This window comes from Lemur catta, chromosome 1 (assembly GCF_020740605.2).
Source record: "Lemur catta isolate mLemCat1 chromosome 1, mLemCat1.pri, whole genome shotgun sequence".
NCBI classification, from domain to species: domain Eukaryota; kingdom Metazoa; phylum Chordata; class Mammalia; order Primates; family Lemuridae; genus Lemur; species Lemur catta.
Genome location: NC_059128.1, coordinates 75,891,421 through 75,910,350, shown reverse-complemented (window position 1 = coordinate 75,910,350; position 18,930 = coordinate 75,891,421). Strand labels below are relative to the sequence as shown.

At 38.3% G+C, this 18,930-nt stretch overlaps 1 protein-coding gene across 1 annotated transcript in view; it reads right to left on the bottom strand.

Annotated features, from left to right (window-relative positions):
- Positions 1-333: 333 nt before the first annotated feature.
- CHP1 (calcineurin like EF-hand protein 1) overlaps positions 334-18,930 on the bottom strand; it is a 34,411-nt gene continuing 15,814 nt past the window's right edge. The window contains exons 3-7 of the mRNA XM_045536708.1: positions 17,915-17,995; positions 13,327-13,454; positions 5,681-5,742; positions 2,428-2,550; positions 334-2,298 (exon numbers count right to left, since the gene is read on the bottom strand). Of these exons, the coding sequence (XP_045392664.1) occupies positions 2,245-2,298; positions 2,428-2,550; positions 5,681-5,742; positions 13,327-13,454; positions 17,915-17,995 (448 nt within the window). The 3' untranslated portion in view covers positions 334-2,244. The remainder of the gene's footprint in view (positions 2,299-2,427; positions 2,551-5,680; positions 5,743-13,326; positions 13,455-17,914; positions 17,996-18,930) is intronic.

Genomic DNA, 18,930 nt, shown 5'->3' with positions numbered 1-18,930 from the left:
CACCTCAGCCTCCCAAGTCCAATTGCTAGGCAGGTGTGAGCCACCTTGCCCAGTGCTTTTTCTACATTTCAACGAGCCAGGAAGTCAAGAACAGAAATTGAATCTTACCTGGAATGAATGGGAAGTGGCAGCGGCTCACAAAACTGTGCCTAGGGGCAGACAGTGATGGTCCCTAGATGAACATTTCCATTTCATATGTCCAGGAAGCAGCAGAATAGACCTGCAGCTGATACTATAGCCATAAATTTGAGTGATGAGATACTGTTTGTGATCTCAAACTTGGATGGGGCTCAGTTATGTAAAATTCTTATAAAACACACAGACAAAATCAAGTTATTTTGTTTTAACCACAAGTATTTATTGATGGATCGATGATACAATTTTAATGGAACAATAAGGCACAACTGTGGATTAAAACAGTTTGCTGTACAGCCAAAAGGGAGAAAAGCCATAATATTAGGAACTTTAAATATGTAAATCAAGGAGCCTCTGAAGTACCTCTCTAGCAGATCAGTGTCAGACAATTCTTCCCTTTTATCCAATTTCTGTATTATATCACTTGGTAATAGACTGATACTTCATAAAAAATTCCTCATTTGTTTACACTTGAGCCATCCAGCCTGGCCACTCCCCTGTTCCCCACCCTTCCCCACCCGTTTGCAGTGAGTGATATTTTTTAGCAATCCCCTTCCTAAGCAATTGTGTACACATCTTAGCCTTCCAAAGCGAGGAAACAAGCAAGCAAGCAAGCAAGCAATGAATCAAAGAAAGTCAGCCAAGGGCAGATATATGGATGAATTGACTCATACAGACATACGTTAGGATGTCAACAGCCTGATTCATTGAAGCTTAAACTAAGCTGACTTTGGCAGAGAAGTTGCTGTGGCTTACACAAAGACCTGTAATGCCACGTTAGGTTGTGGCACCAGTGCCAGACCCCTAAGGGTTAGCAGTGGTCTACATGAAGAACTAAGAAGCTTATACAACCAGGCAGCTAATGATACAATACATTCAATGCTTTGGACCTGCATTAGGAGCTGACTGTGGCTTCCATCATTAACATTTGCCAAGTGTAAAATTCATAAAGAATTTTGTATAAAACTTCAAGACACTGAGGACAATCTTTAAATCTTTTGGACTGGGATAAATTAGGCACTTCCATAACACTAATCTTTCTACTTGGAAACGTGAAGTGGAAAGCATTCCAGTGCACATAACACTGAGGCATAAATCAGGCCGCACAGATGTGAATTCAGGAGGCTTTAGGGGGTGCCCAGCCTCCTTGTTCAAAAAGCCACGAGAAAGTCCCCAAGCATATTGTCAGAGCAGCCATTCTGGTGGTAACAGTGTCCCAAAACTAAGCAAACTTGCAGGCATATGGCTCTTTTCTGAATAATCAACACTGCACTAACAGAGCCACATAGATGCCTAAGTTGAGAATCAGAAGCCAGAGGTAGAGCACCCTGGGCAAGACTTGGCTCTACACCTCTCACCAAGGCCACCTTTCAAGAAAGACATCTTCACCTAGCAGCCCTTTGATGACAGAACAGAGTGCAAGGGACAAAGAGATGGTCTCGTTCTTCAGAGAGAAATGATGGTTATCGAAAAGCTCCTGGAGAGGCAAAATCCCAGAGACCCATTGAAATGTGAAGGTGATAAAAACTGCCAGACCACCAAACTATCCTGCCAAGTCAGAAATGTATTTAACAGGCATAGCTTGGGGTACCAAGTAGAACAGAGGAGATTTTGAGACTCAATAAAAAGCAGGGAGACTGTAAGACTAAGTGAATGGTTTGTGGGGTGACAGAGAATTAGGAAGCAAAGAACATATAAAAAAGGATGAAAAGTATGCCAAAGCCTCACTAGAGGGAAGGCAGCATGGCTACAGTCTACGTACGGTGAAAGAGCTTTGCTGGCTTGTTCTTGGCATTATTCCCTCTCACTTTCTCAGACTGGATGTATCTGTAGCATACATTAGCAAAACAGGGGAAAATGATATTTATAAACGGAGAACTGATGAATGGATAATGAACAGAAATAGACTGGGTGTACCATTCTGTAATGCCCTGTTTATATACCAAAGGCAGGTTTGTGTTGACAGAACATATTTGGGGTTGTCATGCAACAGCAGTAGTATTTTGGGATAAGGGGAATAATGGGTGGAGATGGGGCTGGTAGATGGGAGAACTCTCAAGTTCCAGTTCTTAAATACTAGAAAGCAATGAACAGTTTGGTTTCCATCCCTTAGTGAAGAAATCGGATGCTCATTTTCTGCTCTACGTCCACCTTCTCCAAAACCTGACAGAAAAAAACAATTACAGTTATGAAGGTTGCAACAGTCCCCAGCTCATATCTAAATAATGGTTCTCCCCCTCCCTCTTCTGCAGTAGAATTTAACTTTTTCAAACAAAGAGGTGATTGACCAACCTTAACAAATTCTGTGAAAGATATGGCACTGTCCCCATCCTGATCAGCCTCCTGAATGGTCCTGTCTGCGATGCTGCCCAGCTGTTCATCTGAGATATTCACTCCAACCATCATGCGTAGCACCTGCAGGAACAAGAGCCAGGAATGACAATACAAGGGACCTGGAAGTCAGCGCAACTCTTACTAGGATTAAAGATAAATCCACCACACCCCACTTTCCCTATGATGCCCTCAAATATAATCAAGCTTTGCACCATGTTTTGGTCAATGACAGACTACGTATACAATGGTGGTCCCATAAGATTTTAACACCGTAGTTTTATTGTACCATTTCCATGTTTAGGTATGTTTAGATATTAGATACACAAATACTTACCATGGTGTTACAACTGCCTACAGTAGTCAGTACAGTAACATGCTGTACAGCTTTATAGCCTAGGAGCAATAGGCTATACTACATTGCCTAAGTATATAATAGGCTATACCACATAGCTTTGTCAAGTACCCTCTATGACTGCAGTCCCCAAGCCCTGGGCCACAGACCAGTATCAGGCCAAAAGTAGGAACCAGGCTAAACAGTAGGATGTGAGTGGCCACAAGTGAGCAAAGCTTCATCTGTGCTGACAGCCACTCCCCATTGCTCACATCACCGCCTAAGCTCTGCCTCCTGTCAGATCAGCAGTGGCATTAGATTCTCATAGGAGCGTGAACCCTACTGTAAACTGTACATGCAAGGGATCTAGGTTGTGTGCTCTTTATGAGAATATAATGCCTGATGATCTGAGGTGGAGCAGAGGTGGTGATGCTAGTGCTAGGGAGTGGCTGCAAATACAGATTATCATTAGCAGAGAGGTTTGACTGCACAGTAAGTCTAATGCACTTGAAACCATCCACCCTGCCTCGATCTGTGGGAAAAATATCTTCCATGAAACTGATCCCTGGTGCCAAAAAGGTTGGGGACTGCTGCTCTATGATGTTCTCACAATAATGAAATTGCCTAGGCCGGGCGAGGTGGCTCACGCCTGTAATCCTAGCACTCTGGGAGGCCGAGCTGGACGGATTGTTTGAGCTCAGGAGTTCGAGACCAGCCTGAGCAAGAACGAGACCCTGTCTCTACTAAAAATAGAAAGAAATTATGTGGACAGCTAAAAAAAAAAAAAAAAAAAAAAAAAATATATATATATATATATATATATATATAGAAAAATTAGCCGGGCATGGTGGCGCATGTCTGTAGTCCCAGCTACTCGGGAGGCTGAGGCAGAAGGATCACTTGAGCCCAGGAGGTTGAGGTTGCTGTGAGCGAGGCTGATGCCACGGCACTCTAGCCCGGGCAACAGAGTGAGACTCTGTCTCAAAAAAAAAAAAAAAAAAAAAAAAAAAATCGAAACCAGGACTTTTTACAAGAATCATATTAAGAAAACGTGACTGCTCGGCCTTTCCTTAGGATAAACTCATCACAAACTTTTAACATCCACTGAATAGCTAAGAATTCCAAGTTTCCAAATGTTTTACGAATTGCAGTGTCTAGAAAGATAAACTTTGTTCTTTTCTCTCATTTTGGTAAAATGTTCATATCCCCTTCCTGCAGGATAAAACTAATTGTGACATCTCGACAGTCGATGAGCACATTTGTCCCAAAGTCATTCTTGGCCCCAGGAACACTCTAGTGGAACTTACTGGCACTCTGGCCTTATGGTGTCCTCCCCACTCCCTGCCTGAGGCTTTCTTTATCCTAATAATAAAAACAAATCAATCCTTTGCTCCAAAAAAATCTTTCTGGCAGCCATATCTGGGCCAACTATAGTGACTGCCTCTATCTTTTCTCTTCAGAACTCAGCAGCCTTATATGGAGCAACTTTCAATAAAACAAATTCTGTTCACTGAAGAAAGAAATTCCCAACTCAAAAGCAAGGAACACTAACACTGACCTGCAGACTATTTAGTTTTTTGCTCATACACAGAAATGTAGGAATGCTTTGGATTGGTCCTGAATCTAGCCTGAGTAATTTTCAACTTGGAAGACTTCTCAAGACACTAAATAAATTCAGATTTACTTAAGGATAAGTGGAAGCCACTTTACTTTTTAGGTATTTCTTGAAATGGAGAAATCTCTCATGGAAATTCAGGAATGTCTTAGCCTCCAAGGGTCCTCCAGACCCTAAGCATCTTAGACTTGATGAAATATGGTCTCTCTTCCAACAAATCAGAAAGCTTCATACAAAGAGAAAGTCAAATGTCCTTTTTCTTATTCTTATCCTAGAATGTTTTAAAAAAAAATAGCCCGGCCGGGCGCGGTGGCTCACGCCTGTAATCCTAGCACTCTGGGAGGCCGAGGCAGGTGGATCGCTCGAGGTCAGGAGTTCGAGACCAGCCTGAGCAAGAGCGAGACCCCGTCTCTACTGAAAAATAGAAAGAAATTATATGGACAGCTAAAAACATATACAGAAAAAACCAGCCAGGCATTATGGCACATGCCTGTAGTCCCAGCTACTCGGGAGGCTGAGGCAGTAGGATTGCTTAAGCCCAGGAGTTTGAGGTTGCTGTGGGCTAGGCTGACGCCACGGCACTCACTCTAGCCAGGGCAACAAAGCGACACTCTGTCTCAAAAAATAAAAAAACCCTTAAGTGGTTCTGTACAAGCCATATAACACACACACACACACACACACACACACACACACACACACACACACACACACACACACACACACACACACACACCTTTTTTAGAAAGCATCATTTGCTCTCCTCCTAAACTTACGGAACGTAAAAGAGGTGGGGGAAAAAGAAGGGTAATGCTAATAGGATGAAATGCCAGTCCTTGCTAGTTGGAGGACCAGGAATTGTCCGCAGGAGCAGCAAAGGACAGTGAGCAATTAGCTCAAGCAGCAGTTCTTTAACTCTTATTTCAAGCCTAAGGACAGAATAAACAGCAGCATTTACCTAAGTATCATCAGAATTATGTGGTTGCCAACAAGCTGATTTGCCAATAACTAAACTATTTGATAAACTATGTTGTATATTTTAGCTCTGTCATTACCTAGAAGACATTTAGTTAGCTTTTAAACAGTAAAGACATCTATCTGTGAAAACTCAGTGAGCCATTTCAAGTTTTCCCAGGTCATCTACACAGCCTTATATCTAAAATGGGATTCTGCATACAACAGTAATTAAATAAATACTTACTGAAAGAACAATTCCTGCCCACAAAAACAAGCAGACAGGGCCCAAACACAAGTTAGCCACATACCTGTAACAGCTCATCACGGGAGATCTTGTCATCTTTATCCAAATCATATAGTCGAAAAGCAACTGGCAGGGAAAAACCAGAAGTTAGTAGAAATTCTATAGGGCTTTCCCCTTCTCGAGGAACTAAATATGTAAAGGACACAGGACAGAAAACTGATAGCCAATTAATAGATTTTCCAATAGCAATTATGATTACTTGGCGAAATATGATCTTCCTTCCAACAAATCAGAATATTTGATAAAAAGGGAAAGTTGACTGGGCACGGTGGAAACAGAATTCTAATTAATTTTTAGCTTCCTGTAAAACTTAGTCCAGGCCAGGCGTGGTGGCTCATGCCTGTAACACTAGCACTCTGGGAGTTCAAGGCGGGAGGATCGCTCGAGGTCAGGAGTTTGAGACCAGCCTGGGCAAGAGCGAGACCCCCGTCTCTACTAAAAATAGAAAGAAATTAGCTGGACAACTGAAAATATGAGAAAAAATTAGCCGGGCATGGTGGCACATTGCCTATAGTCCCAGCTACTTGGGAGGCCGAGGCAGAAGGATTGTTTGAGCCCAGGAGTTTTGAGGTTGCTATGAGCTAGGCTGACACCACGGCACTCTAGCCTGGGCAAGAGAGTGAGACTCTGTCTCAAAAAAAGAAAAAAAGTTACTCCAGGAGCCAAGACTAAAGTATGTAATGGAAAAAACTATGCATAACTTGCACAGTAATTGTTATTATTCTATGTCATCCTAAAGTTTGCCATTTCTGTGGCAATCCAAACTTCTTCCTTGACAGAATATCATCCACAGCTTCAGGAGGGGAAATAGGGACCTCGTGTAAGATCATTTCTACTTATACATCTTAAGTCTTACTTTTTAACACATGGAAGTCCTAAGGCAAAACACTTAATAAAAGACTGTCCTAAGGGCAACCTGAAAGAGGCAGTGCAGAGAGAACTGTTAATCCCTAGCAAAAGTGAGTTAAGCAAGAATTGAAATTTTCCTTCACTAGAATATGGCTTTATGATTCTACATGGAACTCACAAACTAATTATACCTACAAAATAGTAATAACTAAATTGATCTCTATATTGATTCTTCTAACACATTCATGTAAACAAATATTATTAACGACATTTTTATAGACTTCACAATTCATAAAAGGAAAAATCAATCGAGTTTCATCAAAATTAAAAATACTGCTAGACGCAGTGGCTCACCCCTGTAATCCCAGTACTTTTGGATGCTAAGGTGGGAGGATTGCTTGAGGCCAGGAGTTTAAGAACAGCCTGAACAACATAGCGAGATCCCATCTCTACCAAAAAAATAAAAAAAATTAGCCAGTGTGTTGGCACCAGCCATTCAGGAGGCTGAGGCAAAACAATCACTTGAGCCCAGGAATTCAAGGTTACAGTGAGCTATTATCATGCCACTGCACATCAGCCTGGGCAACAGAGCAAGATACTGTCGCTAAAAGAAATAAAATAAAATGGTTGCTCTGTGAAAGACTCGCAAAAGATATGATCAGACATTTCACCAAAGAAGATATACAGATGGCAAATAAACATATACAAAGATGTTCAACATCATTCATCATTAAGGAAAAGGAAAATAAAACCACAATTAGCTATCACTGCATACCTATCACAATGGCTAAAATTAAAAAATAGTGACACCACCAAATGTTGGCAAGGATGAGGAAAAATTAGATCACTTGTACATTGCTGTTGGAAATGTAAAATGATGTAACCACTGTGGACAACAGCTTGGCAGCTTCATTCCTTGGAGTTTTTTGGTAACAGCTTTATTAAGATAAAAGCAATATAGCATAAAGTTCAACAGTTTCTTTTTAAACTTCTTTATTTTGAGATAAATTGACATTCACATGCAACTGTAAGAAATAATAGATCTAGTGTGCTCTTTATGCACTTTCCCTTAATCATGACATCTTGCAAAACTATAGTTTAATAGCACAGGATAGTTTAATGCTGGGATACTGGCATTGCTACAGTAAAGACACAGAACATTTCCATCACCACAAGGATCCCTCATGTTGCCTTTTATAGCCACAACCACTGCTTCTTCAACTCTACTCCTTCTTTAATATCCCTGTCTACCACTAATTTGTTCTCCATTTCCAAATTTTGCCATCTTAAGAATGTTATATACATAGAATCACACAATGTGTAACCTTTTGGGATTGCCTTTTTTCACCCAGCATAATTCTCTGGAGATTCATTATTATGTGCATCCATAGTTGCATGAATCAATAGTTTTATTCCTTTTTATAGCTCAGTAGTATGTATATAAAGCTGCTGTAAAGTTTCATGTATGGGTTTTTGCATAAACATAGATCTTCATTTCTCTGGATTAAATGCCCAGGAGTGCAACTGCTGGTAGTAAAGTAGTTGGATATTTAGTTTTTTAAGAAACTATCAAACTGTTTCCCAGAGTGACTGTATCATGAATGCTCATAGTAGCTATTCATAATAGCTGGAAACTGGAACCAACCAAAATGTCCCTCAGTGTGTAAAAAAAAAACACGGCTAAAAAAACTGTTATACATCCATACCATGAAATAAATAAATGTAATAAAGTAGAATGAATTTTGATAACGTGCAAGAATTATGCTGAGTAAAATAAAGCCAGTCCTCACAAGGTTACATACCTTATGATTTCACTTATATAGTATTATTAAAATAATAAAATTATGGAGTTGTAATAGATTAGTGGTTGTCAGGGATTAAGAATTGTAAAGGAGTAGTACAAGTTAGCCCTGTGGTTCCATATCTCAAATGTGGTGGTGGTTACATGAAACTACCAAAGTGACAGATTTTCAACACACACACACACCCCCTCCTGGTTAAATCTGAATAAGCTCTGTAGATTGTACCAATGTCAATTTCCTGGTCTTAATGGCATATTATAGTTATGCAAGATGATATTATACCACTAGGGTAGCCTGGGTGAAGGGTATATGGGACCTACCTGCACATTTTTTGCAACTTCCTATGACTCCCTAATTATTTCAAAATAAAAAGTAAAAACAAAACAAAACCAAAAACCAAAATATGACACCGGGTAGAGAAATCCAGTCATGTGCTTCTCTTTGCATATTCCACAGCATTAGCTGGTATCCAGTAATTTCAGGAAGACATTTAATAAGGTCTTCTTTGGTATTGTTGTATACACGGGGTAACAGGATAGAATACCCAAAAGGTATGAATTTGTGTCACACCAGAAAGAGGTTCCCAGTGGTATGATAAAGGTCTCTGTTAGCTTTTTATTGTTTTCCTTTTCATCATTACTTTTCATTGAAGTTGTAATAAGCAAATATATCAACTTTTTGGTTGACTAGAAACTCAGAGTCATAATGAACACAAAAAGACCAGAGAATCAAAACCAAAAAGAATCTTGATAGGCCAAAAAAATCTGGACTAAATGTAACAAAATGAATGTTATAAGGATATACTAGAGTGCTACACTTGGGTCAGTCAACACATATGAACAAGATCTAGGGGTAAACCTAAAATGAAGCCACTATACACTGTGACTGCCTGCCCTGTACCGCCCCTACCCCTACCCCAAAGTAAAGTAATATCAGGACACAGCAACAGAAACACAACACCCTAGAATGTAACAGCTGTAATCCTACTCTATGCTAAAGAGGACAAACATATCTTGGAACTGTGTTTCATTTTGGATCCTAGAGATATACTAGAGCACAATTATAAGAAAGCAACTAGAAGTTTGGGGGCACTAAAAACCATAAATCATTATCATAAGAAAGATTTTTTAATTGTAGTAAAAAACACATAACGTAAAGTTTACCATCTTAACCATTTTTAAGTTTATAGTTAGTAATATTAACAATATTCACACTGTTGTGAAACTTATCTCCAGAACCTTCTCATTTTACAAATCTGAAACTCTATATCCATTAAACTCCCCTTTTCCTCCCATAAGGAAGATCTTGAAAGAACTGGCATGAAGCCAGAAGAAAGAAAGACTGTGGGTTTGAAATTTATCTTGAAATATATAAAAGTCTATCATGTAGAGAATTTATGCAATAATCATAGAGACATTTCAGTTCAACAGAAGGAAGAATTTTTTTAAAAAAAGAGATACTCATGTATGGATAGGGCTGCCTGAGAAAATGCAATAAAATTCCCTGTTCAAGAAAAGAAAGGATATTGTGGAACATTGCTTCTTAATCTTTGTCCACAAAGGAGTCTGTGAATGTGGAAAGGAAAAATAGTCTTTTTCTTCTCACAGCCTCTACTGAAATTTGGTATTTCCTTCCATTTATGAATATTGGCAATAAACTACAGCAGTAATAGCAGTGCAGTACCTATGATTCTGACACCAACAGAAATGGGTCATTTTTATTTCACATTACAGCTGTTGTATCTCAATTTATCATTTGTGCTTACCTGTTTCAAAATTATGATAGTTCTTTGACCCAATGCTACATTATTTTACTTAATGTATAATAAAAAAGCACTTATATTACTGTAGCAGTTGTTTAATAGTTTGTTAATTGTATTTTAATATAATTGGCTACTTTTGAGTATCCATATTTCCTGCCTGTTGAGTTGGATGCTTACCAAGAATTAGATGTGACAGCTGTCCTAAAACTGTTGATGTTATTTTCACCTTTTTTTCCTTTTTCTTTGAGACACAGTCTTGCTATGTCACTCTATGTAGGGTGCAGTGGTGTTATCATAGCTCACTACAACCTCAAACTCCTGGCTCAAGCAATCCTCCTGCCTCAGCCTCCTGGGTAGCTGGGACTACAGGTATGCGCCACCATGCTGGGCTAATTTTTCTATTTTTAGTAAAGACAGGGTCTCGTGGCCAGGAGCAGTGGCTCACGCCTGTAATCCTAGCACTCTGGGAGGCTGAGGCAGGAGGATCGCTCAAGGTCAGGAGTTCGAGACCAGCCTGAGCAAGAACGAGACCCCATCTCTACTAAAAATAGAAATTATGTGGACAGCTAAAAAAAAAATATATATATATATATATATATATATATATATATATATATATATATAGAGAGAGAGAGAGAGAGAGAGAGAGAGAGAGAGAGAGAGAGAGAGAGAAATTAGCCGGGCGTGGTGGTGCATGCCTGTAGTCCCAGCTACTCAGAAGGCAGAAGGATTGCTTGAGCCCAGGAGTTTGAGGTTGCTGTGAGCTAGGCTGATGCCACGGCACTCTAGACCGGGCAACAGAGCAAGACTCTGTCTCAAAAAAAAAAAAAAAAAGACAAGACAGGGTCTTGCTCACGCTCAGGCTGGTCTCCGAATTCCTGAACTCAAGCAATCCTCCCACTTCAGCCTCCCAGAGTGCTAGGATTACAGGCATGAACCACCATGCCTGGCCTATTGTTATTTTTAATAAAATTATATAATTTGATAAAAAATGAAACACGAATATGGAAGAGAAACTTATTGTTTCTATGCAAATTAGATTGACTACTTCAGAAAGACTCAAAATTAAGTCACCAGATGAAAACTATTGCTAAAGTGTGGCAACACAACTGTAAAAGATTGACAGAAAAAATGTAAACACCCAGAATGATTCTATTCTCAGAATGCTTTGAGCATCTTTAAGTTCTCCTTGCATTTAAAAGAAAATGCAACTAGAAACCTATGATGATACATTATAGATGTGCTCTATACAAAAAAGTCATACAATTCCCATCAGCAGACCTACACTAACACAAAACTAAACAAAATAACCCTTGGCCCTACTACATCAAAAGATTGGCAAATGATGTGTTTTTAAATATTTTAAGGTAAAATAGAATGTTAAACCATGTATTTTTTTCTATGATTCTATGCTATAGCTGACTTTTTCAATTATTGATCAACTCCTGGTCTAACAGCATTGAGAAATAAAATTTCTACCATAGAAATTTTACATCTTAGAAGCAGGCAAACATACTCAATATATGCTAAAATTCTTATCAAAACATAGACATAAGGCTTTGCCTCAAACAGTATTTGGTCTTGAAATAAGGAACAGAAATTCACTAATATGTCTTCTCTGGGGGGGCTGTCTAAAAAAATTCACTAATAAACACAAAATATCTAATAAATTTGAGGATAATTCATTAGAGTTCTATTTTCTTCTATAATCAATTTTGTTTATATTTAGGTTTTCTGTTTTTCATTAAGATACATGATCTTATGGGTAGGCTGAGCAGTATTTTAGTATTTTGTTTCAAAAATCTTCCTCATTTCAGTGCTCCTCGAACTATTCATCTAACATATATATTTTTTTAATTTTCTTTTCTTTTATTTTTTTTAGACAGAGTCTTGCTCTGTTGCTGGCACTAGAGTGCCATGGTGTCAACTTAGCTCACAGCAACCTCAAACTCCTGGGCTCAAGCGATCCTCCTGCCTCAGCCTCCCAAGTAGCTGGGACTATAGGTGTGCACCATTACACTTGGCTAATTTTTTATATTTTTAGTTGCCCAGCCAAATTTCTTTCTATTTTTTAGTAGAGATGGGGTCTCACTCTTGCTCAGGTTGGTCTAAAACTCCTGAGCTCAAGCAATCCTCTCACCTTGGACTTCCAGAGTGCTAGGATTACAGGCATGAGCCACCATGCTGGCCCTTCATCTAACATATCAACAGAGAAGTAAACTTATACTCCTATACCCAAGGAGATCTGGAGATACAGACCAAGGGCCACAAACTAAAAAATTAAGTTTCATGTACCATTCTTCAAATGTACATAAATTTGGCATTATATTCTATAATTTATCTATTATTTGTTTTAACATTAAAAAGCCCTTTATTTTTTCTTTAAATCACCAAGTAAAATTTTGATGGACTCCATTTATTCTGTGGTTTCTCAAACCTCTCTGTATTCCACTGTGTACTCTTTTAAGAAAAGCTCGGGCTCAGTAAGTTTAATACAATTTCAATTTCAACTTGTGTTGAATGAAAAGAGAAATTTCAATTTCCTGGAGAAGTGTTGTAAGGCATTGGGCAATATTATACATGAAGTTGCAGAAACTTCTTTGGCATGTAACGAAAGCAAAGGAAGAAAAAAAAATCATACATGAACTGACAAGAGCAGAAGGGAAATGTAACAAATATTCAAGAAAAGGAAGCAAAAGGCATGGGGACAAAAATCAAATCTTGCACTAATCCAGCTGTCCACCCCCACATAAGGCACATCCAGAGTCTATCAAATTCTAAGATAGGCTGAGGATTGCCATTATTCCTTACAGATGGGGCCTAGGCCTTCTTCACTATTGCTACTCTAGCACTTACCACAGTGCCTGGCAAACAGTACGTGCTCAATGAATTATAATGATAGCTAACACTTATTGAGTACCTAGTATATGCCAGGCACTGTTAAAGCACTTGATGTAAATCAACTCATTTAACCCTCACAATGATCTGATGCAGAACACCTTAATATCCCATTTTACAGAAGAAACTTAGGCCCCAAAATTTTTAAGTAACTTGCCGAAAGTCACAAGGTCAAAATGTAGTAGAGCTGGGACTCAAACTCAGCCAGTTTAGCTCCAGGGTCTGAGCTCTTAACTGCTATGCTCTTGTAAATGCTTGTTCAATGAATAAATGAGCAAATAAATGATTTTTAAGGAATGAAAAGCATATATTTTCAACCAGAAGACTTTTGCTGCTTACAGTGAAGTTTGTTGCTTCGGCTGTTGAGTGGTTCTGGCCCATTCACATCTTTGCTCTTTTCATTATCCTCAATGGGTCGAAAATGAGCCAAAGTTCTCATGAATCCACGGAAGTTTACCTGGTCCTCTCTGATGGGGAAATATAACAAACAGAACACCATATCGATCAGGGTGATTATTTCTTATGAATTCTATGTATTCGCAACAGCTTTAGCTACAGTGGCCTGAAAATCCATTTAATGAGGTCTCTTTCTATATGCATTATACTTTAGGGCTCATAGAATATCATTTAAGCCTAACCCCAACCTCGTGAGGTAGATGTTAATATTTCCACTTTATAAATGATTAACCTGACTTAGGGAAGTAGCATGATTTATCAGGGTCAGAGTTATCTATTGAATTTACTTATATTTCTTTTCTTAAAAAAAACGATTTAGAGATAGTGCCAGAGCTGCACAAACATGAGAGCCAGAACCTGAACTCACTGCTTTGAACCCTGCAGTGAGCCACAAGCTAGTCATTTCAACCCAAGGACTCCTCAACCACCTCCCAATCTCCCCTACAGTAATGTATACCTAGGGATATTTTTAAATTAAGACATATTATGGAAAAGCTCCTTTTAAAATAAAGTTTATTTAGTTGTAGAAGCAATTAAACATATATTTGAAAATTTGGGAAAAAGAAAAATATCACTCCCAATTCTACCAACTATTGTTAATATATTTTCTTCTAATAACTTTCCGATGCTTTCCAGATAATTGTGAACATAGTATATATAAACTTTGTACCCTGCATTTTTTTTTTTTCTCTCTAAGAGATGGGGCCTTGCTGTGTTGTTCTGGAACTCCTAGACTCAAGTGATCCTCCTGCCTCAGCCTCCTAAGTAACTGGGACAACAGGAACATGCCACAATATCCAGATTTTTTTTCTTTTTTTTTTAAACTTTTAAGTATTTCTCCAATCAATATAAACACTTTGGAACATTTTAAATACCTGCATAATAATTATGTGGATATATCATGATTTTATTATTCCCTCATAATTGGATTTTTTCTCATTTTTCATTATCATAAGCAATGTTTTAAAAGACTTCCTTGTGTATAAAGCCTTTTCAGTACCTAGGCTTAGAGAAAATCTTTTTATCATGCCACAGGCTAATCAATAATCCTATAAGAAAAAATTCTCAAAACTTAAAGAATGTTCTTTAATATTAAAAAACAATGTCTCAAGTGACAAAATTATTTATTTATCTAAGGCAGTCATGGAAACAGCAGACAGCCTGGTTCTGTGGCTACCTAAAAAAAGTCCCAGTTTGGCCGGGCATGGTGGCTCATGCCTGTAATCCTAGCACTCTGGGAAGCTGAGGCAGGAGGATCGCTCGAAGTCAGGAGTTCGAGACCAGCCTGAGAAAGAACAAGACCCTGTCTCTATTAAAAATAGAAAGAAACTATCTGGACAACTAAAAATATATATAGAAAAAAATTAGCCGGGCATGGTGGCACATGCCTGTAGTCCCAGCTACTTGGGAGGCTGAGGCAGGAGTATTGCTTGAGCCCAAGAGTTTGAGGTTGCTGTGAGCTAGGCTTGCACCACGGCACTCTAGCCTGGGCTACAGAATAAGACTCTGTCTCAAAAAAAAAAAAAAAAAAAAGAAAGACTAGCTTTTGAGCCCACTGTACTCAAAAGAATTACCTTTAGTTCTTCAAGGGAGTTATACTGCTAATAGAGTAGTATCTGGTAAAAAATGTAAAATCCAAGGAATCAAATAATGTGGAATAAGATGTAAGTCATATGCCAGAACAAACAGATTAATGGATATTATTAGCATAAAGTTTCTGAGTAAAAAGGAACTAAATACAATGGTTCACTTTCAATTCTCATTCTTTAAAACAAACGAACAAACAAAAAATTCCATGTGCCTAAGACTAGAGAAGAAAGAAAAACCCAGACGCCAAGTATCTATCTGATTAGAGCAAGAAGCAGAGGTGCAGCCTGCTAAGAGCTAAGCAGTAGAGCCCACTACAGTCCTCTGCTTCCTCATATGTACCCTGCCTGATTTCCTCAGCAGTAGATTGGTGGACAGGATGGCAAGTGATACTGTAGTCAGAGCAAATGTGGTTTAGCCTTACAAAATAGCTTTCCACAAGCTGTTTCAAGTAATCAATGGTGACTAAGGAACTCTGAAAAAAAGTTGGCAAAATGACTCTGTTGGGTTTACTTTTCATTACAAAAGGTTTGGATACAAACCATAGCTGTGAAAGTTATCTCTGGACAGGGTTCAATGCTATGCAAGGGCCAAAAGAGGAAGCAGAAAAATGGAAGAATTCAGCATAAAAACCACACCTGAAACAATCAGAGCAGTTCAGGGAAAGAGAAAGGAAAAAAAGAGGAACGGTATGAGATTAGTCATGGTCAACATGAATTTGAAAAGAGCAAATAAGTCGAAGTCTGATTCAATTCCCTTCTTTACATAAACTAACTACCAGTCTCCATTCCCCTACTGTCATTCAAATTTATTGAGTGCCCAACCCTCTCAACTAGCAAATTACTTTGCTCTCAATTCAGAGTTCTAAAATTTCCTCTCCAGGCATTTTATCTGTTAGTGTCCTTGCTGACAGTCTCATTATTAAGAACTGGCACCCATGTAATATTTTACAATCCTTTCGGTCATATAGACACTTCACATGGAGCCAGGAAGAAACTATTAGGAGATTACTTAAAACAAGATTATATGATAAGCTTTATTCATGAAAAGGTAGCTAATCAAATCAATAAATATTTACTAGTACTCTGAAGGCAGTGTATTAGGTAGTGAAGCATATCAAAAGTCTAGTTTTATATTAAACAAACCCAACTTAAGGAATAATCTACTTGAAAAAGTACATGTGTGGTGAGGAGAACTGTATCCTTAGTCAATATCATAAAAGTAAAACTAAGGCTGTGGAAATGTTCCAGATTAAAGGAGGCTAAAGAGATATGACAACTATGCCCAGACTAGATCCTGTACTGGAGAAGGGGAAGTGCTATAAAGGAGATTAATTAATGGATGAACACACAAAATTAGAATATAAATAATAGATTAGGATAAAACAGATAATAAATTAATAAAACAGAGTAACAGATTAAAGTATTATATCAATCTTTAGTTTATTGAAGTGGATAACTATCATGGATATAAAAAAGAATATTGTTATTCTTAGTAAGCACACACTGAAGCTTTCAGGGGTAAAGGGGCCACGACTATGCAACTTACCCTCAAAAGGTTAAAAAATACAATTATGTGAACATACACACAGAACAATTAGGTAAGTGTACGTATATGTATCTGAGAGGGAAGTATGTACAGAGAGAGAGAAAGGGGAGGGTAGAAAGAGAGAGTGTGTATAGAGTGAGCATGGGTATGCAACTGCACTGTCGGCTATGAGCATTTGAAACATTCGTCTGAGTTGGTATGTGCTGTAAGTGTAAATTACACATTGGATTTCAAAAACTTAATATGAAAAAAGAATGTAAAATATCTCAGTAATTTTTAATATTGATTATGTATGGAAACGATGTTTTTAATATATTGGGTTAAATAAAATATATATTGTGAAAGTTAATTTAATTTATTTTTACTTTTTTAATACAGCTACTAGAAAATATACAATTATATATGTGGCTTCTATTATATTTTCATTGGCTACTATTGAGAGTATACAAATGAGCCAAAATGTTAATACAATAGATGCATCTGGGTAAATGATATTTAAAATTATTTCCAAATAAACATTTTTTAAAAGTCTAGTTTTACATCAGTGATAAACAGAGATTAAAGACAAGGTTTTGCTGGACACAGTGGCTCATGCCTGTAATCCTGGCACTTTGGGAGGCCAACGCAGGAGGATGGCTTGAGCCCAGGAGTTTGAGGTTGCAATGAGCTATGATGACACAACTGCACTCTAGACTGGGTGACAGAGTGAGACCCTATCTCAACAAATAAATAATTTAAAAATAAGATTAGAATATGTGGAGAAAGGCAAAACATTTTTTTTTTTTGAAGCAGAATCCTGCTCTGTCGCCCGGGCTAGAGTGCCATGGCATCAGCCTAGCTCACAGCAACCTCAAATCCTGGGCTAAAGCAATCCTTCTGCCTCAGCCTCCCAAGTAGCTGGGACTACAGCCATGCGCCACCATGCCCAGCTAATTTTTTCTATATATTTTTAGTTGTCCACATCATTTCTTTCTATTTTTAGTAGAGATGGGGTCTCACTCTTGCTCAGGCTGGTTTCGAACTCCTGACCTCGAGCGATCCTCCCGCCTCGGCCTCCCAGATTACAGGCATGAGCCACCGCGCCCGGCTGCAAAAACTTTTTAAAAATTAAAAAAAAAGACAGAATTTTGAAGACAGGCTTGTATATCTACTTGAAGTTTAAAACAGAGAAGAGTACAAAAGAAGAGATATTCTAGATGTGACCAAATTAAGGATGCCCAACATAATCAAAGGGATCATACTCTGAGATGACCCAACCAATGTCATTATTTCAGATTAGCAATTAATGAGGCTGAGACAGCCTCAGAAACAAAGTATATCAACTGCACTGACTCACCCCTCTGGAAAGAAGGCATTGATGATCCGGTCTCCCAGTGGGTTGATGGCAAGTTCTGGAATCCTCTGGAAATCTTCCCGGCTGCCAAGAGAATCACCTGGAGTTACAGACCATTGACCCTTGGCATAAACTCCTTCAGTCTAAATGAGGGTACAACCTAGTAAGAATATCTCCTGGAATTTACTTCTGTGGCAAATTATACCAAATAACTGCAAAGAATAGCACTTTAATAGCTGCCAAGTGTTTCTTGCACCAACTCAGGAGTGGAAGAAGCCAGATTTGACTATGCCACATTCCAGTGAATTCAGCACACAATAAAACAACTGACAAGCAAATACTAAGCTGTCCCTTAGTAAATGATTCCTTGAACATTACCATTTTGTACTTAGTTATTAAGTTTGGAGACTGAACAGCAAATGGAAAGTATCAAATACTACGGAACTTAAATATGGGGGCAAAATATTTAGAGGGGTCTCCATATCCTTGTTAAGAAGATCTAAAGCACCTATGAAATTGGATGAATTCTTAGGCAAGCTTATATCAATATGAGAACCCATTGATTTCCATATTTCCTTGCTCTGTCTCTAGCTTTTTTTCTATTTCCTTCTACACACTAGAGCTGTAGAGGCAATGGAGAACATAACAAAGAGCAGCCATCCTCACGTAACTTAGGTGGGTGTAGCAAATGTTAGTTACTGTTCATTGCACATATATTATGTGCTGCTTTTATAAACATTATCTCATTTCTTCATGCCCGTGTTTTATCTATATCCTTTTAGAGCTGAGGAAATTGAGAATCACATAGAAAAGTAACTTGGCCAGTGCCACACCACTACTAAGTAGCAGAACTGTGATTTAAACCTAAGTCTGTAAATCAAAGTATGTGTTCTCTTTCTAAAAACCACATTTCTTTTCCATATTAAACTTCTCGAAAGAAAGTTGCTCTCCCAAAAAATATTCAGTAAGTACTTTTTTTAAACTTCTTTGGTTGATGTCCTGTGCCAAGAATACAAAGC